The sequence below is a fragment of the Drosophila rhopaloa genome, unplaced genomic scaffold (genome assembly GCF_018152115.1).
Source record: "Drosophila rhopaloa isolate 14029-0021.01 unplaced genomic scaffold, ASM1815211v1 contig_2, whole genome shotgun sequence".
In the NCBI taxonomy this organism is placed as follows: Eukaryota; Metazoa; Arthropoda; class Insecta; order Diptera; family Drosophilidae; genus Drosophila; species Drosophila rhopaloa.
In genome coordinates, this window is record NW_025335083.1 from 21,046,180 (window position 1) to 21,071,935 (window position 25,756).

The 25,756-nt window shown below is 45.9% G+C and overlaps 9 protein-coding genes across 9 annotated transcripts; 4 read left to right on the forward strand and 5 right to left on the reverse strand.

Moving 5' to 3' along the window:
* Positions 1-232: 232 nt before the first annotated feature.
* On the forward strand, positions 233-1,982 carry LOC108044461 (FAD-dependent oxidoreductase domain-containing protein 1). The gene is made up of 2 exons (XM_017123477.2): positions 233-741; positions 801-1,982. Exons 1-2 carry the CDS (start codon positions 346-348, stop codon positions 1,938-1,940), a joined length of 1,536 nt encoding a protein of 511 aa, XP_016978966.1. The 5' UTR covers positions 233-345; the 3' UTR covers positions 1,941-1,982.
* LOC108044463 (calcium load-activated calcium channel) lies at positions 1,943-2,722 on the reverse strand. Its single transcript, XM_017123480.2, has 3 exons — positions 2,594-2,722; positions 2,465-2,542; positions 1,943-2,407 (listed from the first exon to the last, which is right to left on the reverse strand). The coding sequence occupies exons 1-3, from the start codon at positions 2,652-2,654 to the stop codon at positions 1,995-1,997; spliced, it is 552 nt and encodes a 183-aa protein (XP_016978969.1). The 5' UTR covers positions 2,655-2,722; the 3' UTR covers positions 1,943-1,994.
* A 330-nt stretch (positions 2,723-3,052) lies between these two features.
* LOC108044464 (apoptotic chromatin condensation inducer in the nucleus) lies at positions 3,053-6,814 on the reverse strand. The gene is made up of 6 exons (XM_017123481.2): positions 6,719-6,814; positions 5,099-6,633; positions 4,544-4,754; positions 4,239-4,479; positions 4,067-4,179; positions 3,053-3,913 (listed from the first exon to the last, which is right to left on the reverse strand). Exons 2-6 carry the CDS (start codon positions 6,589-6,591, stop codon positions 3,731-3,733), a joined length of 2,241 nt encoding a protein of 746 aa, XP_016978970.1. The 5' UTR covers positions 6,592-6,633; positions 6,719-6,814; the 3' UTR covers positions 3,053-3,730.
* Positions 6,815-7,315: 501 nt separating this feature from the next.
* On the forward strand, positions 7,316-8,808 carry LOC108044456 (tetratricopeptide repeat protein 19 homolog, mitochondrial). The gene is made up of 4 exons (XM_017123469.2): positions 7,316-7,981; positions 8,037-8,200; positions 8,283-8,430; positions 8,483-8,808. The coding sequence occupies exons 1-4, from the start codon at positions 7,448-7,450 to the stop codon at positions 8,744-8,746; spliced, it is 1,110 nt and encodes a 369-aa protein (XP_016978958.1). The 5' UTR covers positions 7,316-7,447; the 3' UTR covers positions 8,747-8,808.
* LOC108044455 (protein catecholamines up) lies at positions 8,744-10,521 on the reverse strand. Its single transcript, XM_017123468.2, has 2 exons — positions 10,081-10,521; positions 8,744-10,024 (listed from the first exon to the last, which is right to left on the reverse strand). Exons 1-2 carry the CDS (start codon positions 10,430-10,432, stop codon positions 9,048-9,050), a joined length of 1,329 nt encoding a protein of 442 aa, XP_016978957.2. The 5' UTR covers positions 10,433-10,521; the 3' UTR covers positions 8,744-9,047.
* Positions 10,522-10,992: 471 nt separating this feature from the next.
* LOC108044450 (E3 ubiquitin-protein ligase MIB2) lies at positions 10,993-18,107 on the reverse strand. Its single transcript, XM_044459518.1, has 6 exons — positions 17,762-18,107; positions 16,930-17,035; positions 14,572-14,739; positions 13,788-14,457; positions 13,563-13,725; positions 10,993-13,435 (listed from the first exon to the last, which is right to left on the reverse strand). The coding sequence occupies exons 2-6, from the start codon at positions 16,994-16,996 to the stop codon at positions 11,351-11,353; spliced, it is 3,153 nt and encodes a 1,050-aa protein (XP_044315453.1). The 5' UTR covers positions 16,997-17,035; positions 17,762-18,107; the 3' UTR covers positions 10,993-11,350.
* Positions 18,108-18,181: 74 nt separating this feature from the next.
* Positions 18,182-19,073, forward strand: LOC123037722 (uncharacterized protein C1orf50 homolog). The gene is made up of 4 exons (XM_044459519.1): positions 18,182-18,344; positions 18,405-18,562; positions 18,616-18,777; positions 18,835-19,073. The coding sequence occupies exons 1-4, from the start codon at positions 18,290-18,292 to the stop codon at positions 19,024-19,026; spliced, it is 567 nt and encodes a 188-aa protein (XP_044315454.1). The 5' UTR covers positions 18,182-18,289; the 3' UTR covers positions 19,027-19,073.
* Positions 19,074-19,205: 132 nt separating this feature from the next.
* On the forward strand, positions 19,206-21,880 carry LOC108053015 (protein hook). Its single transcript, XM_044460180.1, has 6 exons — positions 19,206-20,203; positions 20,316-20,876; positions 20,936-21,054; positions 21,216-21,268; positions 21,327-21,503; positions 21,562-21,880. The coding sequence occupies exons 1-6, from the start codon at positions 19,313-19,315 to the stop codon at positions 21,798-21,800; spliced, it is 2,040 nt and encodes a 679-aa protein (XP_044316115.1). The 5' UTR covers positions 19,206-19,312; the 3' UTR covers positions 21,801-21,880.
* Positions 21,881-21,990: 110 nt separating this feature from the next.
* On the reverse strand, positions 21,991-25,239 carry LOC108053473 (protein hairy). Its single transcript, XM_044460181.1, has 3 exons — positions 24,883-25,239; positions 23,999-24,310; positions 21,991-23,549 (listed from the first exon to the last, which is right to left on the reverse strand). Exons 1-3 carry the CDS (start codon positions 24,929-24,931, stop codon positions 22,378-22,380), a joined length of 1,533 nt encoding a protein of 510 aa, XP_044316116.1. The 5' UTR covers positions 24,932-25,239; the 3' UTR covers positions 21,991-22,377.
* Positions 25,240-25,756: the final 517 nt, after the last annotated feature.

Consider the following 25,756-nt stretch of genomic DNA (forward strand, 5'->3'; position numbering starts at 1 on the left):
AAACTGAGCTATCGCTATCGATATGTTTAGTATCGTTGCTTTAAAAGGTTAAGTTATATATCAACAGTCTTTAATCTATACAAAAATATATAAATAAAAAGAATAAACAAGTATATAAATTATTTACTTTAAAAATTAATTCATTTTCTACAGTTATTGTACGACTAAGACAAAAACATATGGTTTTAACTAACAGCTTACTCGGTTTTTATATGCTAGTAACGGAAAGCGTATTTCGATTTCGATACCTATATCGATACCCCCGGCTTATTCGCACGTTATCACTATTACAAAATAAGTCCCAAAAAACGGAATATGAATTAGAATTAGTAAATATAGGCTAAAATGTTAAGGTATAGACATGTGGTGCGCCTCCTGCAGCAGCGGAGTTATTCGGCCGGAGCAGCTAGCAATGGAGGTGGACTACCTGGGGGCGACAAATCCGGCGAGGATTTACACCCAATACGGCGAACACTTCGTTTGCTCGGCAACGATATGCGCAAAGTCAAGGAGTTCTTTGTGCCCAAGGAGCAAGAGCCCGAGGATAAGGGCATCCTCACCCAGAGCAAATTTCAGTTTGCCGGGGAAAAAGGCAGAGATCCCACGCTGCCGGATGACTTCCAGACCCACTGCGATGTGCTTATCATAGGTGGAGGAGGAGTCGGCAGCTCCATCGCCTACTGGCTGAAGGAAAAGGCCCGAGATGGCCTTAATGTGGTGGTGGTAGAAAAGGATGACACGGTGAGTAAATCCTCAATGTCGTATACCCAAAATAACTCTGATTTCCATGATAATTACAGTATACTCATTCCGCCACTCGTGTGTCTGTGGGAGGTCTTTGCCAGCAATTTTCACTGCCCGAAAACATCGAAATGTCACTTTTTGCTGCCGACTTTTTGCGAGGCGCCAAGGTACACTTTGGTGAGGATGTACCCCTGCATTTCACTCCCCATGGCCACCTAATGCTAGCTGGCGACGAGCACGCAGAAAGCTTGATGCGCTCCTCCCAGATACAAAACGAACTGGGTGCCCGCAATGAACTGCTCACAGCGGATCGACTGGCGGCCCGTTTTCCCTGGCTAAACACCGAGGGCATCGTCTTGGGCTGTCACGGATTGGAGAAGGAGGGCTGGCTCAATCCATTGGCCCTGCTCAGTAACTTCAGGCGCACTGCCAGCGGGTATGGTGCTCATTTCGTCAGTGGCCAAGTAGTAGACTTCGAATTCCTATCCCAAACGGACATATCTGTGGTTGCCGGCTCCAACGAGGGTAGTTACACAGGCCTGGACAAGGCTATCATTCAACTGCCCGATGGCACGCGACGCACCTGCAAGTTTGCTCTGTGCGTAATAGCAGCTGGTGCAAGTTCCGGACAGGTGGCTAGACTGGCAAAGATAGGAGTGGGCCCGGGAATGCTTCAGGTTCCCCTGCCCATTGACGCCCGAAAACGGTTCATGTACGCCATCAACTCGCAGGCTCAAAGTGCACCTGGAATGACCATGCCCATGACCATCGATCCATCTGGCATATTTATCCGCAGAGATGGCTTAGGTGGCAACTACATATGCGGGCTGGATTCAATTGAGGAGAGTCAAAGCGCGTCGGTGGACCCGCAGTTCTTTGACCAGCACATCAGATCCAAGCTTGCGAAGCGAGTTCCCGCCCTTGGAGAAGCCCAATTGGTGGATAGTTGGGCGGGTAGCTACGATCAGAATGTCTACGACGAAAACGGAATTGTGGGACCCCACCCGTACTACCACAATCTGTATATTGCCACTGGTTTTAGTAAACATGGAATCCAGCAATCCCTAGCCGTGGGACGAGCCGTATCAGAGCTGATCATGGACGGCCAGTTTCGGACCATTGACCTCTCACGCTTGAGCTTCGACAGGCTGATTGTTGACCAACCCATGTACGAGTTGAATAATGTTTTAAGCTAGGATTGTTGATGGTGCATTAAAGACTAAATGCAGCTAATTTAATGTGTGAATTTCCTATTTAAACTGGCCTGGAGCCGGACCAAAAAGACCTACTCCTTGCTTGCTGGCGGCACGCGATGGCGCAAAGCCCAGCAACTTCTGAATATTCTGGCGAATGGACATTGTGCACAGGATGTAGAGGAAGATAAAGGAGCAGTCCGTGTAGTCATCGCCAGACAGATTCCGGTGGCTTAGGCCCTGGATCCAGGAGATGGGCGTGAAGGGCAGCTGTGCAACGACACGGCCGTCAAAGATGCTATTGAACATGCTCAATAAAGCTGTGAAGGCAAATCCTGTGGCGAACATCGACTTCATCTTGACCAGCGACAGGTCGCGGTTGTTGTTCTTCAGCTTCTCCTCGTCCCGCTCGATTTTCTTCTTTACCGACTTGTCCAGGGAGTCCCCGTGGATCTCCTTCCGGCGCTCCACTGCAAGAAAGTGTGGGTTACCTCGTGACCATTTTCTGTACTCTTTGACCAACTTACGCTTTTTGCTCTGCTTTTCCACCTCGGTCTTCAGCTTTTGGTACTTTTCCGTCCGGTAAACCAGAACCCAGGTGAGTCCTGAAATCAGCAAATGGTTAATACCCTTAATTTGACTGGGTTTTCACTCACCTTCGCCCAGGAAAGCGGTGCACACCGAAATAAATACAATTAATATTGTGTCGGACCACATTTTTTCACTAAATTAATGTTAATAAAAATAAAACATATCGATAGGGCAATGACATACTTTTATAGGTACTTTCGATAGGCGTGATTATTAGGAATAACTATCGATAAATCGCACTTTAATAGCGAGATTCCGGTAACGGTTATAACTTGCTTTCTACTTAAAAAAATATAATATAATGGTTACTGAATAGTTGCTTAACTTTCGTTTGAATTTACATACCTCATAATAAAAGTTATTAAGTTAAAAAATTTAATCTTGAAAAGAATGTGACTAAATTGTTAAGTAACCGCATAAAGATCCAAAAACATGACAAATTTAATAAAATCCTAAGAGATTACTCACTTTTACCATATAAATCGTCCTCCTTAGTTCTTTTCTTCAATTATAAACATACGATTTCTTGAAAGTCGAGCAGAATTAAAGTTTATTTTTCAGACATTTAAAACACATTTATGGTTTTGGCATTGTCACAAGCTTGCCGACTGTTGTTAAATTGTATTTCTAAGTTTATTAAAATTTTAAGAAATATTGATTTTACAATTGATCAATTTTCTGTTTGTTTAATATATAGATGTAAGCTTGATAACTTGCTGCAAGAGTTTCTAGATTCCGATGGTAAGTTTCCATTGCGTTGATGGTGATGCCGGCGCATTTCTCGCGTCGCTGAAGTGGGTTCTTTTTGGGGTGAGGTGACGTTAGGCGCTGTAAAATGCTACATTTAAGGAAAGAAATCAAATCAGGTTATATATATATATGTAATATATATGCTGTATATATGGAACAACAACAATGGGAAAAATAACGAAGAAAAGAGAGTGCGAAATCTCAAAATTAGAATATGGATGTGACGTTGGCGGAAATATTCAAATCGAAGTGCGTTCACTTCAAGTTGAATATTACAACATCAATATATTTATGAACGCAAAACGTTCGAAAAAATAGAAAATATTCGGGTGGTAATGGGACCCTGCAGAAGTTTTAGTTGCTGTTTTATCAATTTCGGTTTTTTTGGATGTTGATGTTGATGTTTTTTTGAGATATTTTCAACGTTTATTTGCTCAATCTCAAGCCTCCGCCTAGTAACGTCGACGCTCCCGCTCGCGACTGCGCGATCGGCGCCGTTCATTTGAACGATTGCGACGTGTGTCGCGCTGGCGGTCACGATCCTTCTCACGCTCTTTCTGGCGATCCTCCCGCTCCTTTATGCGCAGCTTATGCTCCTCGATGCGTTTCTGACGATATGCCTCCTTTTCTGCGATCTGAAAGGAGGATTTAACGATTAAGTAGTGAAAAATATTGTTGTATTGAAATCCATAATAAACAAATTTAAAAAATTTACCCGGATTTCAATAATGAATTATTTTTGGCGCCAACCAAAAATGTATTAAAAATACAATATTTTCCCAACTTACAGCTTCCGGCGTCAGTGGTAGCCAGTAGATGCAAGGCGTTCCCTTAGTCTTACGAAATAGATCATCTAATAGCCTAATTGGCGGTTCATTCTCCTTCCTTTTAGTTTTGGGCACTGATTAACAGAAATATAGATTATTAATAATGATCAAAACTGCACAATATTTAGCTTACCCGGTGATCCACTGCGGCTTCTTGCGTGTGTATTGCGATCGTTGCGCTCTCGTTCCCGTTCGCGGTCGCGTCCTCTCCCTTCCTTGTCCCTGGAGCGTTTGCGTTCCTGTCCGGGGCGATCCGCGTCCCGAGATCTCGAGTCCAGTCCATCCTTGCTCCCTCGACGTCTGTCGTTATTGGTTTTGTCGTGATCGCTCGGCTCCTTTTTGCCCACATCCCATTCGCGTACCGGGCGAACAGGCTGCACGGACAAAAGATAAATTAACCGACTCGCTATTTTTGTTGTTTTAATAATAATCTATTACCTTTTTGTCAGACGGTTCCAATCGGGACCAAGCGTTGCCCGACTGCTGGTTATCTCTGGTGTTTTCCTGGCCATACCTAGGAGCCTCGTCTTTCGTTGAAAGTATCGCACGATCCATGTCTGTGCGACTGCCGAAATCCACATTCAAGCATTTGGGATTCGAGACTGGCCACCGAACTCCGTGCAGGGCATGGCGGGTTTCAATGGCTTCGCTACAAAGGTGAAATGAAAAATAATATTAATTAATAAATTATTCTTGATACCTAAAATTGTCAGCTTATTCCACTAAATCCCGTTGTAAATTGATTCACTAATGGGTTTATTGTATTTGATACGCGATATGATAAAAGAAACACCGCAAGAATAATATTTTAGTACATTGTAGATTACCGAAGTAATTCAAGGAAATTATTTATTCCAGAAATGCTTTAAAAAAAAAGAGTACAGGAGTAACGACAACTAAGAATAGAATAGCACTTTACACATAAACCAATAAATTAAAATAGTTGTATATCTTAAGCTAGCTTTATATAAATAAACAAACAAAAATACTCACTCTTCAGTGGAATAGGCAACAAAGCACTTAGACTTAATGCGATCTATCCAAAAACCATCTTCCTCGACGATCTTTCCCGTCCGCGCCAGCAGTCCTTTTAGCTGCAGCACAGTGAAGGGGCGCACCAGATTGGTGATGTAGAGCACATGACTGGCGCGGTTCCGTGCAGGACTAGGAGAACGGACTATGTGAGGTGCCGCAGTGGCGGCTGTGGCTTTGCTCTGGCCGCCCTGAGGTGGTACCGTGTCTGTGGCTGGCGTCGGAGTGGTCCACCCAGTGTTTCCAGCGCCTTCCTTATTCGTCGACGCCTCTCCGCCGGTTTCGCAGGTTGTGGCGGTATTAACCTCGGATTCGCGTTCCTTGCGCGCCTCGGAGGCTGGCATCGGCGAACCGGATCGCTCCGACTCCCGATCGCTGGTGACCAGGCCCTCCTCCTCCGAAGAGGATTCTAGTTGCACATCGCTGAGAGACACGGGCTGTACCACATCGGCTATTATGTTCTTCAGTGAATCCGTCGAAATGGCAAGCACGGGTGGGGCGCGATCTGATGACTTTTTGTTTGTCAGCCACTTGCGCTTCCGCACCGATCGCTGCTGCTGAAGCACTGGAGCGGTGGTTGTATTGGATGCGCTGCTGTTTACGGATGTCTCGTGCTTGTCGTTCGGAAGATCTGCTGGTTCATCCTGAATTTGTTCTGGTTTTTCTTCTTGTTGCTTGCGGTTCTCCTTCTGCTCTTCCTCCTCCTGCTGTTCCTGTTTCTGCTCCTTGTGCTTCCTCTTGGACTCCCTGCGCTCCGCTGGAGCTGGGGCTTCTTCGTCCCTTTCCTCGACCTCTTCTGTTTGAATGTCTAATACATCGCTAGACGTTTTTAGATGTTCCTCGTCCTTGCTAGAAGGAGAAGGAACTTTTACCTCTTGCTTGCTGCTATCATCCTCGGCAGCTTGGTCATCCTGCTGTGTTTTTTCGTCCTCTTTCTCTGTATCCTTGGCAACAGTGGGTTCTGGCAGGGATTCTTCTACTGGAGCCGGCTCATCCTCCGTTTTGGCAAGCTTTTCAGACTCGCTCTCATGACCCGTTGCTGACGGCTCCAAATCCTTTTCCTCCTCCTGCACACTATCCTTGCCCACATCCTGGCCGTTCTCCGGCTCCTCCTCGGGTATGGTGTCCACCACCTTGTTCTTGTCGCCGCCCTTGGCCTCCGTGCGCTTCTTTGGCGTCGTCCGGCTGCCGCGACTCTTGCGCACTGGCGATGATCCGGATCCGGCACGTTCCTCGCTCGAGGCGCGCCCCTCATTGATTTCTTCGGAGCGAGCGGCAGAGGCGTGAGCCAATTGCGCCTGTCCGGTGTTGTCGGTGTCTGCGTTATCCTTCTGGCCGATGGTCTCGTCCTCGGTCTTCTCGTTCTCGGACACCTTGCGGGAGCGGCGACTACGCCGTGCCACCGGCACCGGAGCGGGCGACGACGACTTTTTTCGCTCGCTGCGCCGTCTCATGGCGAAAATCGCTGGCCACGCGTTGAGATGCACTGGAAAGATCTGAAATTAAACGTAGGTAACGCCGGCGGACCCACAACTATTTCATGCACTGCTATTAGAGTACACTCCTCGTCGTTTCAAGCACCTTTTATCGAACAAGAAAATTTATTTTGCCAGCGAAAGAGCGTCAATCCGCCATCAATATGCAGGGTTGCTTCGGGCCAAATTGAATGGGGGTGGCCTATCGCCCGCATCGTGGGTATCGATAGTTTTTGCAGGGTAGACATCGGTGAGTGAAAATAAACACCTCGCTTTTTGCCGTTTAAAAACTATTTATTAAAATAGATTTCGTAAAATGTATCTTTATGTAAATTTAAAAAATATTAAAATATTTAAAATACATTTTTTGAGCCCTAATTTTAAATAAATTTTGGATAAGATTACATAGACTTAACATATCTACTTACCTTTTGAAAAATTAAGATCTTAAAACGGTAATACGTAAATAATTATTTCATAGATCACAGTCATAAAACATTCAAATATTTGAACACCAAAATTTACAAATTGTCAGTTAAGTTGTTCTTGCAGGTGTCACCTCTAACCAATATGAAAAATAATAAAAAAAAATAAAAAAAACGTTTTAGTAACAAAACTAATAATCGGTTATTATTATGGCATAAACAAATATAACCATCTTTTTATCACTTTTTTTATCACGAAACATTTGAAAACGTTAGAAAATGCATATTCAAAACACTCTTACTGCACTTTGCAACACTGCAGTTCATTTCATAATAATAAATTACAGCAAAATCATATTTTTCAAAACTCCAGCTTAGTTGATATATAAAATGAATTAAGCTCTACAAATATGATTGTGAAAAACATTTGTAGATTGAGCCAAATAATAGGCAGGCTCCGACTTGTCCCGAATCCCAGGGAATACTGTCACTCGGCGCCGCTGAAGCGAAGTAATCAACGGTCGGGATTTGGACCAGGATCACGATCGCTGTGCCTTTATGCTGCAGATCACCAGGTTTCCTGGATAGCTCCACCCACTCCAAGCTCTTCCGGGGGAATGATCTGGGCCTTCTCAGCTGCCTTTACGCTGAATCTGTTTGGAGGCAGCGACGAAAAGGAGGAGTCACCGGAAGACAAGCTAGTAAAGACAATAAAAAGATCAATCCTCTGCATCCAGAGAGAACAGTACGACAAAGCCGAGCAGATGCTCCATCTGGCCCTGCGAATGGCCCAGGATATTCAAAGCAAGGACGGCATCACGTATGTTTTCGATCTGATGGCCAATTTGGCCATGGAACGAGAGCAGTTTAAGAAGGCGGAGAAGATCTTTACGGACGTGATGAAGCGCCTCTTTGCAGATGGCCACACCGAAGAAAGTCCGAAGGTGAGTGAACCACTTAGATTCCTGTTCCAGTTAAGATCTCCTTAATTTTCTTCAGATACTCCACATCAGCTCCAAGATAGCGCACATGTCTCAGCTGCAGGGTGATTTGGAAAAGAGCTTTCAAGGTTTCACCTGGACGCTGAAGCAGTTGTCAAAACTACTGGAGAAAATGCCCGACGACAAGGACATACTGGAGCTGTATGGCTTGACAAAAAATTGGTATTGAAGGTGTTTCCATTGCCGCTATCTAGCTCCCAATTGCAGTTCCAGTCAATGTGTTTCCTTGTGCTTGTCTTTCCAGGTTCGGTCAGCTGCTGATGAAGCAGGGAAAGTACCTAGAGGCCAAGAACCTTTTCAAGGAGGCCTTTGACACGCTAATCGATGTTTATGGTGCTGTTAACGACGCCTCTGTGACTATCCTAAACAACATTAGCGTGGCGTATGTAAACGTAGGTCCTTCTGGTTGCCCAATGTCCTTTGAGCTAACAATAAATATTGCAGCTGGAGAACTACACCGAGGCAAGGGAGACCCTTATGCAGGCCATGGAACTGACCAAGGAGCTGAAGGACGCCACCCAGGAGGGCATTCTGCTGGCCAATCTCGGTCTTGTGTATCTGCGCGAAGGTCTGATGAAGCAGGCGGAGGATGCATGCCGTCGGGCGTGGAAATTGGGCAAGCAGCACGAGAATCCTGACGCCGTCGAGCAGGCCGAGTATTGCCTCAATGAGATAAAAATTACTCTGAACGGGGAAAAGCGTCAGTGAGGTTTCTTTTTACAATGTATTTTTGACTATTTATAAACATTCATTTCGAAGTAAAGCGCAAATTTTGAAGGCTTAAAAACTCTTAAACAACGCTGCCTCGATTATATTGAGAAATAATCGAGTGGACTGAATGTTAACATTTAACAATTTTAAGAAATTTCCCCTGAAATTTAATAACTTCTTTGAGTAGGAATTGGGAAGTTACAATTTCTAAAAACAAATTTCAGAAAATGGTTTGCTGCTTTTTTTCAGCCCACTCAATTAAAACTTTTTTTTGCCTCAACCCACCCAACGCTGGAAACTACTCAAACGCGGCAATGACAATCATTAGGGCTACACCGGTGAGCAGTGCAAAGATCTCCTTCAGCGACTGTTTCAGCTTGGTGGACTCCTCCAGCAGCTCCGGCAGCACGCTTACCGTTGCAATGTAAATGAAACCGCCGGCGGTAAAGGGAAGAACCCAAGGCGCCGATCCGTCGCCGCTTCCGGCTCCCAAAAGGGCTAGAGCTGTTCCCGCCAGTGCTCCAAGGGCTGTGACTAGCTGCAGCAGCATTGCCTTGCGCCTGGAGCACCCCGACTTGATCAGAATGGCGAAGTCGCCAATCTCGTGGGGTACTTCGTGCAGCAGAATGGTGACGGTGGTTACAATGCCAATGCTGTTGCCAGCCAAGTAGGAAGCACCGATAGCAAGGCCGTCGGTGAAGTTGTGGGCAAAGTCGGCTGCCAAATTCAAGTAGCCCGAAATCTCCACTTCGCCCTCCGGTTCGGGTTCTTGTTTCTTCGACTTGGCCTTGGGTTGCTTAGCAGGTTTATCTCCATCTCCGTTGTCTTCCTTGTCAGAAGACTTCTTTTTCGCAGCCACGGGTTTGGGTTTTGGGGCTCCATGGCTATGCCCATGTCCTCCTTGTCCACCCTTAAGTATGCGCACCAGTTTCTCTACCGACAGGAAGGCAATGATACCGCCCAGGACCCATAGGCCAACGCTCATGTCGTGGCTATGTCCGTGTCCATTTTCCTCACCCCCGTGATGATGGTGGTGGTGGCCATGGTGATCGTGATCGTGATCGTCTTCTCCGTGGCTATGAGGGTGCGTGGCATGTGGAATTAAGTGCAGAAAGGCATCGCCCAGCAGGCCGCCGGATGCGAAGGCCAATAGAACTTTGAGACGCGGTTTCATCGCTTCACTGTTGTCGAGGGGAATGATGTAAAGAAGCACAAAGGGCGCTGCACTGATAAGCAGCGTGGAACCGATGGAGTGCAGCCAAATCGTGCTCATATCTATAAGAAAAACGGGGTCAGCTTGGGTATTTGATATATAGAAGCTAGTTTCTTACCCAATGCCGGCTTTGACTTGGTGTGACTTTCTCCGTGATGGTGGTGTTCATGATCGTGATCATGATGGTGATGATCGTGGTCATGGTGATGATGGTTATGGTCGTGGTCATGATGATGATGTTCGTGCCCATGGTCATGATCATGATCGTGGTCGTGATGGTGCTCCGCCGGCGGAGCCTTTTGCGGATCGAAGTTTTCGTTGGCTTCCCGCGAGTATTTGAAACTGGGATTGCCCTGGCCGGCGCATAAAGCCGGGAGGGAGAGGAGCACGGCTCCCAGGATAATGGCCAGGGCCAGCTTCTGGTAGAACTGGAGCTTGCTGCCCTGAAAATCGGCCACTTGTTTGGCCATTTTGTCCTAATATTTTATTACGCGTGGGACAGCAGCTAAAGTGTTGTGACGTGTTTGCTTTTTTTCTTGCTGCCAATTTATCGATGAACAGGAGATGCTTCATCTATCGATTGTTTTCATTAACACAATAAAAGCAACATGTATTGGTTACCCTACGATTTGTTTGACTTTGCTTATTTGTTTAATTTTCCCTGCAAATGGGGCCTACGGTTTTAGTTAGCCCCAGTAAAGATAACAACAATTATAGGTAAACATTAAAAAAACCACAGTTTACACCATATAAAATAAGCCATACACACAGTACTGAACCTAAAAAAGTGTACCTGTACCTATACTTCCATAGGTACATTTTATCTAATCTAGTTAAGAAAAATAAGTATAATAAAACCCAAGTTTTAAGGTTTTTTAAAGTATTATTGCTAAATTTTTTTTTAAATAAAAAAAAACGATAAAATATAAATTTTTAGGGAAACATACATACGCAATGGCCAGAGAAATTAGAAACACCAGTAACTAAATGTGTTGTGCCTTGACCGCTAACATCTATTAAAAAGCATTAATTTGAATTTATATTTTATATTTGTATATTTGCAATTAAATGACTATTAAATATCTTTATGCTTTTAGTTTGTTTCCTATTTGTTTTTATCGTTACCAGACATGGTTAAACGAGGCTAATAACTAGACACGTGAAGGGTGCACAATAATTTGTTTATGTATACGATGCCGTTGATAAACCGTTACAAAAAAGAACGCTTCAAATTCGTCAGTGTTCAATAAATAATTAGTTCGAGTTGCACATGACACGGCAATGTGGGGTTTCAGTGTTGATTTTGTGTATGTATATTTACAAGCCACTTTGGTTGCTGGTTGAATTGCTCCTGATCCTGCTGTCGTTTCCGCTTCCGTTTCCGCCCCTCAGTACAGGTTGATCTTTTTGAGTATTGTCTTGCGACACATGTGGCATGTCCGGAGCGTTTCGGCGCAGTGGGAGCAGGCTCCGTGGCCGCAGAGGAAGGCCACGTCCCGCTTTCGTTCCATACAGATGCCGCAGAAGTGCGATTCCTCGAACTCCTGCACCTTGTTCTCCAGGTAGCGCAGCAGATCCCCGGACGGCAGGCGTGTGGGGTCACTAGGTGACGATGTGGACGTGGGCAGGGCCACAATCCGCCCGCTTACTGTCAGACGGCGCTCGATTACCACGCCGCAGCGCAGGCACTTCTTCATTCGGATGCCGCACTCTTCACAGGCGATCTGATGCTGACATGGCTCAAAGCGCACCAGCTGCAGGATCTCATTGCACACAATGCACTCCTGGGGGCCGGACACGATCACCGGATTGGGACTGGGACCAGCCGCTCCGGCCTCCAACGCCGTGCTGCTCGTGCTAGAGGTCACCGGTGGCTTGGGCGCCTTCTTTCGCGGCGCCACCTGCGGCGAGACATTCTGCTGCACTGCATCCGAGTTCAGTTTCTTCACGCCCGGCGAGGCTGAGGGCGTCGATGGAGCGGCGGCTGCTGATGAGGCGGATGGTATCTCGTTTGGCTTTGGCATTAGATCCAATTGCTGGCGCTGCGGTGGCGTCGGTGCGGTTACATTTGCTGTACCAGCACCATTGGATTCTGCTCCAGCGACCGTTGGCACATCCTCGCCGGAGGTAGCAGGAGCGGACATTTCCAAGGCTTGGAGGTTCCTGGGCAACGCTTCTACTTCTCCCTGCTGCCCGAAGATCAGTTGCCTGATGTTGCGGTCCGTAATCCACTCGAAAATACTTGCATTGGCGTTGTTTAGCTCCACTCGGCAGCCGGCCCTCGAAAGATAGATCAGGATGCTGTACATCAGTCGATCCTCGGCTCGCACGCTCGTCTGCACTAGACTCAGGTAAAATTTGTGGATCTCAGGTGCTTCCTCGGGCTGCGGTTCGGCGGCCGACTGCAGATTGGACTTCTTAATCACGCACAGGTGCATGGCATTGTCTCCATCCTCATCCTTGGCGTTAACGTCGCAGGACAGCCGAACGAGTCGCTCGATCACCCCGGCGTGACCCTGCGAGACGGCTAGTAGGAAAGGCGTTTGCCGGCGATTGTTGCGAATATCCAACTCAGCTTGTCCCTCGGTGACCAGAGTTTCCACAACCTGCGCGTGTCCGTTAAGGGCTGCCAAATGAAGGGCTGCAAAGCCGTCGTCCTTGCGAACATTGACCAGCTGCCGGGAGAGCAGCAGGATTCGGCGGGCGGCCACTACGTTGCCCTTGAGCGCTGCGTGATGAAGCACATTGAAGCCGCGATTATTCTTCACCGTAAAATCCAGGTTGGGGGCATTGCAAAGCAGCTCCACCACTTCCGTGTTCTCCTTGCCGATGGCGTCGTGGAGTGCCGTATCACCGTACGAGTCCTGGATGTTTACGTTGGCGTTATGCTGCAGAAGCTCGCGGACGCAGTGCGGCGTTTTCTTGTGCGCGCATATGTGCAGTGCGGAGCAGTGACTCGAGTTGAGGAAGTTAACCTCAGCCCCATGCTGCAGAAGCACACGCATCGTGGCCGGCTGATTGCCGAAGGCTGCGTAATGCAGCGCTGAGTCGCCTTCCTTGTCAACCGCATTCACATTGGCACCCTTGGAGATGAGGTAACTGACAAGGTCTACGTAGCCCTGGTGTGAAGCCACCTGAATGCAAGCCTTCCCTCCGCTCATCACGTCCACCTGGCCGGGATTCACGTCCAGGTACTGGCGCACGAACTCCAGATGACCCTGGGCGGCCTCCCGTACCAGTTTGTCGGCCACCGAGCTGCCCGAGAGCCCTGAGAGCGGCGTCATCACGTGGTCCGCTCGCCGATGGCTCAGATCCATCATGCTGTTGGAGCGTTCAGCTGCCGTGGCCAGCGGCGAACGTTCCAGTTTGACACATTTCGGATTCAGCGTCCATTCGAAGCCGTCGTCTAGCTGCTGGATGCGCAGGTCACCGTCCGAGTAAACCTTTACGACCTTGCAGATTTTCCCAAGGGCCTAAAATAGGATTTTATTTTAAAATATCTTTAAGTATATATTAATTGCATTCACTTATAAATTCCAAAAACACAGTGTAATACAATAACAACAATGTTTTTAGAACCATTATGAAATCTTCACTTACATATCGCATGATTTCGATCCATTCGCCGTGACCCTTCTGCAACTGCTGCACCTTGTTGGCATCGTTGATAATGGTGACCAGATCACCGACACGAAAAGAGACAACCTTTACGAGAGCGGCGGGATGGAAGGTCCATCGATTGGGACAGTTCTCATACTGGACACTGTTAAGTTTTCTAATTGTGTTAGAGAGCCTAATACGTTTAAACGTACTCCAAATTCTCACCGTATGTCGCCCTTGTCCGTGATGCGATGCACAGTGCCCAGTTTGGATAAATGCTCGACCATGCGCGGATTCCATCCTCCATGGCCCTGCTGCAGCTTCATCAGGGCATCCACTTCCAGACAAACCTTGACGCGGTCGCCCACAGAGAAGCTTGGCTTCACCATCGGCGCCACCGGCTGCAACTCCTCCGGCTGCCCCAGCACAGGCATGTGGTCCTTGTAGTAGTGACCGCCGCACGTAGCAGTTATGTACTTGAGGTCCACGTTACCCTTGTGGCCCAGACGGTAGACGTTCGTCGATCCGGTTACCCACGATACGTTGGCCACGCTGCGACACGATTCGTTATCCCAGCCCCGGATTTCCATTACCCGCCCCGTCTTGCCCTCGCCGCCGTCCTGTTCACTCCACTCCCAATCAGGACCGCGCACCACCTTGGATCCGACGAAGATGCCGCGCAGTTGGATCCGCTTGGAGCCCTTTCTCGTTGGCACTCGTACGCCCAGCGAGTTTGGCGAGGTGTAGCGGACAAACGGGTGTTCTGAGTCGTGCAGATCCTCTGCGTAGCAGTAGGCGCAGAGGTGGTAGTTGGCACACTGGGCGCACTTGAATACTATGCCGGCAATGCCCGCCTTAGAACAGCCATCGCAGACGACATTCGAATGACGAACTCCTGCGGATGAACAATTAGAATGTTAAGCTTAGCAAAAAGTAAATAGTTATTCTTTCTTTTAAAACTTGCTCGATTGACCAAATTCGAATTGTAAATGTAAAGATTTTTACTTACCAACTTGAGCATTATCCACAATTATCAAGTCGTACTGGTTTTGATAGCCCACCCGGTAGTTGGTCCGGTGTCCGGAATCCCAGTTGACCACGACAGTGTTTTCCGGTGAGTGTGTGGATCCGCAACGTCCGATTTCGCAAACGGTTCCAACGTGACCTTCTCCGTCGTCTGTTGCGTAAGGAATGAAATAAAGTTGGAAGCGATGTGAAGTGAGTTAGCAAGATTAAGTTGGGAATCTATGTAGCTGCACCCAGGCTCCTCCTTGCATTGTATGCACATCTACATCCACATCCGGTGGATATCAGACATCTGTGGCGCACACTTCCCCCTCATAAACAACGCGCCATGACTATAAATACCCACAATCATTGACTCTGGCTCGGGCTCCAAGCGGATTTTGTTATGCACTCGGACTCGGTCGTGCAGCTGATCTATAATTACCCCAAAACACGGGTGTGGATGTGGAAACGTTCTCTAGAGGGTGACATTTGATGTTGGCCTGGGGAGGAATGGGAGCACCGAAAGTTGTGCTCCCGTCTGAAACTTTTGTTTATGTCTATTTTCAACGCACCCCAGCTAAAGAAATACAGTGGCCCTAAAATAAACTCTCCACATTCTCCCCAATCTACAGGCGCGCTGGAACTAAGAACTCGCTATCTCCACCCGGTGACTAAAAATAAACACTCGAAAAAGGTTGGAGACAAAATGGCACGCGCCCTTGCCGCCTGATGTGCTAGCCAGACATATGCCAGAGGCTTATTTCCCGAACGGGAACTGAAATTCAGGAAGGGAGGAACACATACCATGACCTAATCCGTGTGTGCATTTACTGCAACCAAGTGCAGCTGCAGTTGGAGCCTCCAATAGGCTCAAAGTATTATTCAGCTAAAAATATTTCTGGGAAATACCCAGCACTTTTGGATTCTATATCGGGTGTAATAGTAATACAACTATTGATATATAACTGTCATAGATTCTAAAAACTCGAATGTTTTTATTGGCTAAAAAACTATAAATGTGTTGAAAACTATTATTATTGTTCTTGAATTCTATTTTAACAAATGTAGTTTTCTGGTCTATTAAATAGACATGCTATTTAAATGTAATTGCTTTTGTAAAGGATAGTGGGCGTCATTATTAAGTTGCCAAACGTCTGCAGCGTTGTAAAGTTATAGTATTTTCTGGGGTTTTATAATTTTAATCTGATTAAGAGGTAAACTGCAGGCGGTTTAGTTTCCGCTTTTCTCTATGAACTTTAAGTTCTAAGTGTTCTTTGCGTATGATACGAATTATTTCCAGCTAAAGACAATTAATTCAATTAAAAACTACGCAATATTATTGTTTGGCGAGCAGCTGCCTACGGGCATATTTACCTGCCACGTAGGGTGCTATAGTGTATATGTACTATCGAGAACCACACATCCCGCCATATATGTATGAACCATAAAACGAAGCGACGAAAGCAGAAGCAATTGGTAAGCGCAAGAATTTCGCTGCTGCCGCAGTGAGTGTTGCTAAAAATAGCGAGGCGCGTCCTCTTTACATACAACAACGCCCCGAGCAGCAGCAGCGGACACGGACGTACACCTCTCCGTTCCGCCGCCCCCGAAACCCCCCCTCCCTCCCCGTCCAGCCACGGGTGCCAATGCCAAGTGAGTTTAGTTTCGGGTATACAGTAAATATTGGTCACAAAATAAGTCCCTTCAAAGTAAAATTTTCCTCGTAGTCTAATGAAATTGGATTGATTTTAGAATACTTTTTGTATTGAGCTATATTTATTGGGTAACAAATATGATTGCTATATAATAATACTTATTCCTTATCAACTTTTGAATACGAAATTAAAAGATCTGATATTTTTATTTTGTATTGTAACTTATTGGATCTTAAAAATGGCATGAACATGAATACTTGCATTTTAAGATCAGTAATATTCTTCACATCCTAATAGTATCAACGTAATATTATTTATTGCCAATAATCATTATAATCCTGATGTATAGCTACTACATTATGAACATGGTAAGTTTTCAGAAACTGAAAACATCAAAATCGTACAAATTTATAAATGTTTTTATCTTAAGAAAATTCTGTTTTAATTTGAAACGTGTATGATAATGGGTAGTCTATTTAGGATTGAATAAGAGAAGACATGTGCTATCCCAATAAATATGAAATTACTGATTAAATATCTTAGTTTCCCTTGACTAATCTCTACCGTACTCCGATTTCAGTCTATACTTTTTAATAAAAACACACGTTCATATGTATTTATAAACAGAGAGCGGATGGTAAGTTAATTCCCCCTTCGGAGGTGGGTAAACAAGTTGGCCCGTGGCTGCCTGGTTGCGTTCTTACCTTGATTCGACCAGATCCAATTGGGTCCCCTCACCACCCGAATGCCAGGCGGAATGGAGGCTCGCATGGCGCTTGGTTGGCTCAATTTATGTAATTCCGTTTTAGCCTGCAAGGATAAGGATAGCATAAATGTGACATTTGACATTACTCGGGGTGCGGAGTTTGATGGGACCTGGCTGATAATTGGGTCAACTAACTGGCACCCTCGTCAGCGCATGACTAAAAAGGAGAGGCGCATTTCGTGCCACAGAAATCTTTAGAGGTTTAAGAACACTTTGAAAAACAGAAAAAACCAGAACGTCTTATTTCCAGGTTTAAAATATATCGTAGCACTTTTTCAGGAAACTTTACAAATGATATTAAACCTCTAGAGCTTTCTAAGGCGCCCCAAAAATATTTGGGGTGTTTATATGCAGGGACTTCGGAGGGGGGAACTTGGTATTTAAATTCGAGATATGTGAGGCCTTCCCGATCGCCAGTGCTTCGGTTCCTGGGAGTCCATGTTTTGTGGTGCGGGTGCAGCCCAGTGGCTCGTCGTATGACGCATGCCGATAAGACAGATTGATATGTGTACATACATATATACGGCCTGGGATTCCAATTCTTCATTGCCTCGATGATAAAGCCAATAGTGGGTTTTTTTTGGTCAAATAAATTCATTCAAAATAATTGACCCGCATGTATTGTTTACGAAAGTCCAAGCACTCACACTAACGTCGGATTTGACATCACATATCGGGTATATATGTATATATATATATATGCGTATATGTACATAAGCAAAATCGGGTATGGTGAAAAATGATTATTGGGGGCATGTCTGATGGCTTACCAATGCAACTTTTGATACTCTCGCTGCTCCCAGCTGTTTGCAATGAAAAACTTTAAGTTCTGAGGCCTTTAATGGTGCATTTTATGCGCGCGTGCGCTTTTTATTGGGCATTTAGTGTTTCCTTTCGCTAAATTGCAGGGGCACCGTTGCTACGGTGGTCAGAAGGGGGCATAGTTCACTCGAACGCGAATCGTTTCTCGCAATATTTTAACACGCCGGTAACGCACGAATCGCCGACGTTCTCAGGCACATTACAATTTGATATTTATTGGCCAAAATTCACAAATTTGCTAGCACTAAAATATACAACTTCAATTTGGTCTGCTTCTTCTTTCTTTAGGTATGGCCTAAGGGTGGCCGTGCAAAAATCTATCTGCAATCGATAGTTGACGATAGTCGATGGAGCAATCGATGGTTATGAGAGAAATATCAACAAACACATGTTAATTTGTTTTTGGCAGTCTGCAGCTGTGTTTACTGTTTACTGGTGTTTGGCTAGTTATTTTTTTTCATGCTCGTAATAGTGTGATGAAAAGGGCTGCTAAAATGGACCAATTGACGTATCAGACAGCTGTTAAAAAGGGTAAATTTACTTGCTATCTGTGAGTGCAGTGAGGTAAACAAATATGTGTATTTTTTTTAGCCCAACTGGTCGAGAGGAACCCCCAGTCCCAAATAGATCCCATGCGGGTTTCTATGCATCAGGAGGAGGACATCATAGCCCTTGCCCAACAAATCCAAAATGCAGACAAGCAGTTGAAAAACACTACCTGCCATAAGTTGGGTGTTATAATGGAACAGGTAGATACAATTCTTGTTTAACTAAGTTTCATGCACTAATATGTAATTAATAGATCAAGATGCTCCAAGCCCAAGCTATGGATATTCTAAAAGAGTCCAATCTTAACCGAGATCTTCACAGTGCTGCCTGCAATTTTACAAAAAAACCCGGTAAAATATACTATCTATATCAAAGGGCATCGGGTCAAAACTATTTCAGCATGCTATCACCGGAAGTGAGTTTTGTTTTGCAATTCTTTTGAACAAACTAATTATAATCGCTTATGTTCTAGGAATGGAATCTATCTGTTGACCAGACCTTTAAGGGCAGCTATAGGTTGGAATTCGATTTGAGTTGGACACCTGTGGAAAAGATTAAAGAGCAGGATGAGAAGCTCAAGTGGGCGGAGGAATGTATGCAAAAGGCTCTGGATGGTGGGAGAGGTTCGGCCATGGCCATCGACTTTAATATCAACAATGATTAAAATATATTAAAATGTTTTTAAATATATTTTTATTTTCAATATGCAAAGTCCATCTTAAGAAAACAAACTATAACTAAAAGAAATAAATAAATAAAAGTATTACTAAAAAAGGACTCATATTTAATATCGATATGGCAAATGCATTTCAGTGCCTATCGATATCTGCCCTGCAATACGATTTCTGTTTTTGTTTTTAGTGCAACAGCTGATCAGCTCTCTTTTTTGTGAAATTGTGAATATTTTTAGTTTGTTTTGTTTCGTTTAGCGTTTCGTTCAGACCCGCAACATGTCCGCGTCCAAGAACGAGATGTACTACAGCCTGCTGGAGTGGTTCAAGACCCTCAATTTAAATGCGCCGCACGCAGATGCAGAGTCCCTGGCCGACGGAGTTGCTCTGGCCCAGGCGCTGAATCAGTTCGCCCCCGAATCTTTCACCGACGCCTGGTTGTCCAAGATCAAGGCCAGCGCCGTGGGCAGCAACTGGCGGCTACGGATGAGCAACCTGAAGAAGGTCTCCCAGTCGGTGTATGACTATTACAGCGAGGTTCTCAACTATTCGCTTAGTGATTTCTCTAAACCGGATCTTCAGCGAATTGCTGAGAAATGCGACCTGGGCGAGCTGGAGCGGCTGCTGCAGCTAGTTCTCGGGTGCGCTGTCAACTGTGCCAAAAAGCAGTCCTATATCACCGAGATCATGTGCCTGGAGGAAGAGCTACAGGCAAACATAATGCGCGCATTGCAGGAACTGGAGTCCACGAGGCAAGCCTCCTCCCCGGAGGGCGGTGTGGTCAGCTCCCTGTCGCGCAGCTCCCTTAGCGGAATTCTGGATAGCAAGGCTGTGCAAGAGGAGCGCGACGCCATGGCCCAGAAATGCTTTGAGACCGAGAAAAAAATGCTGCTGCTGATCGACGAGAAGACCAATCTGCAGCAGGAGTTGCAGAAGCTACAGCAGGAGTTTGCCCGCCTAGAGCAACATTCCACGGTGATCGGCGACGATGGAGTCTCTTTGGGGCCTGTCCAAACTGGATCTGTGCGCTACAATGAGCTACGCCGGCAGTTGGACCTTCTGAAGGAGGAGCTTCTTCAGTCCGATGGAGCACGAGAAGATTTAAAACTCAAGGCCCAGCAACAGGACACCGATATTTTGCAAATGCAAATGCGCATCGAGGAACTGATGGTATGGATACCTAGATAAAATAAACCTTACCTTCTGATCTCACCAAGATAATTATAGTATACAAATCTTTTTAAACCTTGATTGTATTTTTCTCTACTTATGTTACCCACAGAAAAGCTCTGCTGAAGTGACCACCCTCAAGGACGAGGTGGACGTTCTAAGGGAGTCCAATGACAAACTAAAGATATGCGAGGCCCAACTTGACACGTACAAGAAGAAGCTAGAGGACTATAACGACCTAAAGAAACAGGTCAAGATCCTCGAGGAGCGCAGTGCCGACTATGTGCAGCAGAACGCGCAGTTCGAGGAGGACGCTAAGCGATATGCCAACACCAAAGGTCAGGTGGAGCTGTTCAAGAAGGAGATCCAAGACCTGCATGCCAAGCTGGACGGAGAGAGCAGTAAGAACGTTAAGCTGGAGTTTGACAACAAGAATCTAGAGGGCAAAAACCTGGCGCTGCAGCGTGCAAAAGACAGTTTGCTAAAGGAGCGCGACAATCTCCGCGAAACCGTCGATGAGCTAAAGTGCGGGCAACTGTCCTCAAATACTGCGCTGACAGGCACCACCGTTTCCCGGGAGTTGCAGCCGTCGGCCACAGTAGAGAAACTACAACGTCTGGAGGCGGAGAACAAGGCGCTGCGCGAGGGGCAGGGTGGTCAGACTGCTTTGGCGGTGAGTAATCAAAGATAATATTACTTAAGAATTTTATATTAATAGGAATTTTTTTGTAGCAACTTCTGGACGATGCCAACAAGCGCTGCGAGAATTTGCGTGAACAGCTGAAGACAGCAAATGAACGTATTCTTTCCCTGTCGCATGCCTCCCAAAGCGATGATCCCATTTTAAAAGAGTAAATATATTTTTTTAACCTCGACAATTTTTCTAAACTAAAATTGCATCATTACATTCTAAATACCCTACTAATTCTGTTTAATTTCTTCAGAAATATTTATTTTATATCAGAATAGTGGTTATTTTTTTTATTTGAAACTAACTTTTCTTTCATCACAGGAGCGAGTTTGGCAAACAAATCAAGCAGTTAATGGAGCTTAATGAACAAAAGAGTGAGTACAAAATAAAATTGTGAAATAAACTAAAATAATTTGTTACTTGTGTATGCAGCACTCCAACTGGAGGAAGCAGTCACTCAGAGCACTTCCCTGCAATGTAAAGTGACCCAACTGGAAACAAATTTATCAGCACGTGAGCAAGAAATTTTGGCGTATGACGCAAAATACCGGAAATGCGTGGAGAAAGCCAAGGAGGTGATCAAGAGCATAGATCCACGAATTGCCAGTGGTAAGATATATAAACAGATAACGTATTATCTGGATATAAAATAGTTCTTAAATTCCAGCTCTAGATGCTAGTGTCCTGGAAAAGAGTGCTGAGCTCGTCGAGGAGGAACCCAAGCCTAAGATGAGCGTAATGGAGGAACAGCTGATGACGTCCGCCTTCTACAGGTTAGGTGTGAATGCCCAGCGCGATGCAATCGACTCGAAGCTGGCCATCTTAATGGGCTCGGGCCAGACATTCCTTGCCCGCCAGCGGCAGTCGGCGCCTCGTAAATCCCTAAGTGCAATGAAATCAAAGTAAAAAGCATGAACCTGATGTGTAGGCTAAGTCTCATTTCTTGTTTGAAAATTTATATAAATAATATATATTTCAAGTATTTATTGGACCTATATGGATCTATATCGTATTTATAGAATATACCTTAATAAAATTACTAAAACTATCTAAAGGCGAAAGTGAAGCTTTTAAATTGTTCACTATTTTTTCTGTCCATGGAAATAATAGCTTACAATTTTCCACGGAACCACCCACCTTTAAAAAAAACATTTCATTTTTTAGTAAATATCTTAGCTTTTAGTATTGAATTAAATACATTTAACGCAGAGTTCGGGGCAAAAACAAATGCACACATAAATGAAGGGGTCGCCCTTTTTGGCTCTGGAACCCATCTTGTAGAGAGTCACTCGGGCATTGGCACAGGTAGGAAACGCAATTGGGAAAGGAGCAGGAGCTACACAGACGAGCGGTAATAACAATAGGTATCATCCTTTAATTGGCGATCAGTTGGGGTTGCGAACCGCCGGCTGCCGGCTGGTTTTTCACTCAACTAACTGGTGCAGTCTACATACTTGGTACATAGGATCTCTGACCCACCGGTTCACCAGGGTCGCCACATGCTCTCATCCTGTCCAGCTGCTGCTGCCGCTGCAGCCGCCGCCGCCGCCTGGGCCATGTAGTGGTACTCCTCCTCCTGGCGTTGTCTTAAAGCCTGGCGAGCAGCGTTGCTCGTCTGGGGGCGTGGACTCGTCACCGGGGCCTCGTTGTCATTGGAGCCGATGCCACTCTCGGATCGAGGCGATGATTGCTGTGTGGCGGGCATGGACTTGAGTTCCGACATCGAGACACCCGAACTGACAGAGGCTGCCACCGAGGCTGGTCGCTCCTGGTGGCCTGATGGCGTTCCCGTACCGGAAGTGGCCATGGCGGAAACGGTGACTCCGGCGGAAGCGGCCACCGCCATGCTGTTGGCATAGGCTGCAGCTGCAGCGGCAGCCACATGGGCCGCCTCCAGTCCACCGGGAAAACTGGGACTCAGCTTCCCGGCCAAATGTGGTTGCACCCTTTGCAGCTCGATCAACCGCTCGAAATCCGTACGAGTGGCTATCGGATCCACCAGGGGCTGGGCACTCAGGCCAAGAGCAGCCGCTAGTTGGACATAGTGGGGCGGCAGGACCAGGACACCGTTGGTTCCGTCGGGTTGCTGCTGCACCTGTGCCTTAAGCTGCTGCTTGTACTGCTCCAGCACATTGGCGCACACTTTGTTGCGATCCTCCTCGTAGCTCAGCTCACTAGGAGCGGCTGCATCCTGCGGCGATGGCTGACTTTGTGGCTGGCCTTGCACCTGAATCGGAATCGGAGTTTGCGCCTGCGCCTGCAGTCCACGATTGTTGTTCTCGTCCTGCGGCACCGGCGTGGCGGGCAGGGTTCTCTGTTCCGTGGCCACCAGCTTCAGACCCTTGCTGTAGTCCAGAGGATTCGAGTCCTGACTGCTGTAGTCCAGGGAGTGCTCCTCCGGCTGGGCCTTCTTTGGGTGGTTCAGATCGAAGCAGCTACTGCTGCTGGGACTCTCCGCAAAGGTGGCCGTCGAGTGAGGACAGATCTCCACGTCAATCTCGGCGATGCACTGGTCCAAGTGTCTCAGGAGTCGCGCCTTGGAGCCGGGCTCCGCCAGCGTGGGCATGGTGCCCAATGGCGGTGGTTCCGGGGTGGCCAGGTATCGAGCCACTTCGCGAGCGCAGTCCGTGTAGCCCGCTCGGTATTTGTTGACCGCTGTGGAGAAGAGTAAAGTTGGCTTATCGTTAGTTATTTTAAGAATTAGAATTTAAATTTATAACCATTAACAAAATTTAAAAATTTGTACCTATTTAAATTGTTATTTTACAATTTTGAGAGTGCGTTTGTGTTTAGGAAAAACGTATAAAAAAAACATTTGTTATGTTTTTTAGAGCTTCTTTATTATATTTTTATTGAAAATAATTATTTTACGTTGTAAAGATTTAACAGATATATTCTTAAGGTTAAAATAATAAAAATGCAAGACTTAAAAACCTTTCAGATTTATTTTTTAAGAAATAAAAATCAACATTACCCCACATTTATGTTTGGATTATTAAATTAACGCACTTTTAATTATTTTAAAAACAAACCGTTTGTAAAACAAATCGTATGTATATTTATTAAGCTATAAGGACTTAGATTTTAAGAGGGGATGTACTCACTGGGATCATCGAGATTGCGATGCCGCTGGAAGTGTCGAACGGTCAGCTCCAGAATGTCGGCCTTCTCCAGCTTGGTGTGCTTCGCCTGGCCCTCGCCGTTCTTGGCATTCTGGCTCTTGGTGGACTCGAGGATGAGGGCCTTCAGGATGGCCAGGCTCTGGTTGATGCGCGCCCGCCGTCGCTTCTCCATGAGTGGTTTGTTTGTCCGCTTGCTGATGTCCTGCGACGAAGTCACATTCTGCGTCGAGCTAACCAGCCCGATGGACTTTATGCCGCTGCCATTGGTTGAGCCGGCGGCGGTGAATCCGATGCCTGAACGGAATATCAAAATATTAATTATAGATGTAGATTGATCTGCGGGTGCGATGGGTTTTAGTAAAACCAAATGATAAAGATGTCGCACTGACATCTAAACAGACAGCTCTTAATTTTTTGAAATTTTTAAAATATTGTTATTATTTAACTTTGTCAAATTAAAGAGTAGAACTTTTGATACTTGTATTTTACGATTAAAATCGTCAGACTGGTTTTTTCAAATTCTTTTTTTGATGCTTTGTTTTTGGTTTATTTCGCCACAGGTGTCTTTTTTCTGCCGATTTCGTGGTTTTCACTAATTTATTAGCTGTTTGAAAATCATTGTCATGTTCTGGTCCGCTTACACTTTTTATTGATATATAAAAGTTCTGAACCGGAGGTGTATTACTACTTAAGCATAAGGGTTTTTTTAAAGATCTAAGTTTTTAATTAGTAGTACAACATTTTACAATTTACGTTTTGCGTTAGAACTACTTTTTTCTAATATATGTTTCAAGGAAACATTTCCCGATTTAAAGTTTGCATTAAACTTTTTTGTTAAGCGGATCAGATATAAAATTGTATTTTACCAGGTGCTGATTTATTTTTCGAGTAATCCTTATCACGTTTTGCTGTCATTTTCTCATTTTTACGAAATCCACGCGAATTCGTTGCCAGTTAAATATTAATTAAAGTGTTGCCTTTGGTTTATTTAAATAATTTTGAATTGTTTAGCTTAGAGTCCGCGCCAACAATTACGTCTTTTGGTGGTTGTTCAAACACTCGAATTCCGTTCGGCAAGGACACACGTCCGTACTGTTCGAGGATACACGGCTAACTGAAGGCAAGGACCAAAAACAACAGCGACTTTTCACTTCATCGCTTGTCGGCTGTCTGGCTGGCTACTGGGTTTTCCGATTTTCCGCTGCCGCGTGCGTTTCGTTTGTGCAAAATTTCCCGACTGAAATGCTTGGTTAGCTCATGTTGCTGCCGTTGCTGTTGCTGTTTCTGCTGCTGCTGCTGTTGGTGTTGCTGTTGGTGTTGCTGTTGGTGTTGCTGATGTTGCTGCTGGCAGTGGCACGAGCCAGGCGGCCGTCGTCGTGTGGCGCAGCAACCAAAGCAGATTGGAGTCAACCGACAATAAAAGCAACAACAACATCACCAGCAGCAACAACAACAACAACAGCAATCAGCAGGAGCGGCAGCAACAACAGCAACAGCAACGCCTGGCTGCCTGCCACGTTAATGGTGGTTGTGGTAATGGTTGCCCCACCGACCTCCACACAGACATGCACACATAGATTTGGCCAGAGCTTAACGACGCAGCGGAGGCATGTTGCCAGTGGGCGGTGGGTGGTTGGATGGTTGGGTGGTTGGGGGGTTGGGCAGAGGGATTGGTGGCGCGCTGGCTGCGGCAAATGTCAGGCAGCCCAAGCGACAAGCCGGATCGACGTGCCGCCACTT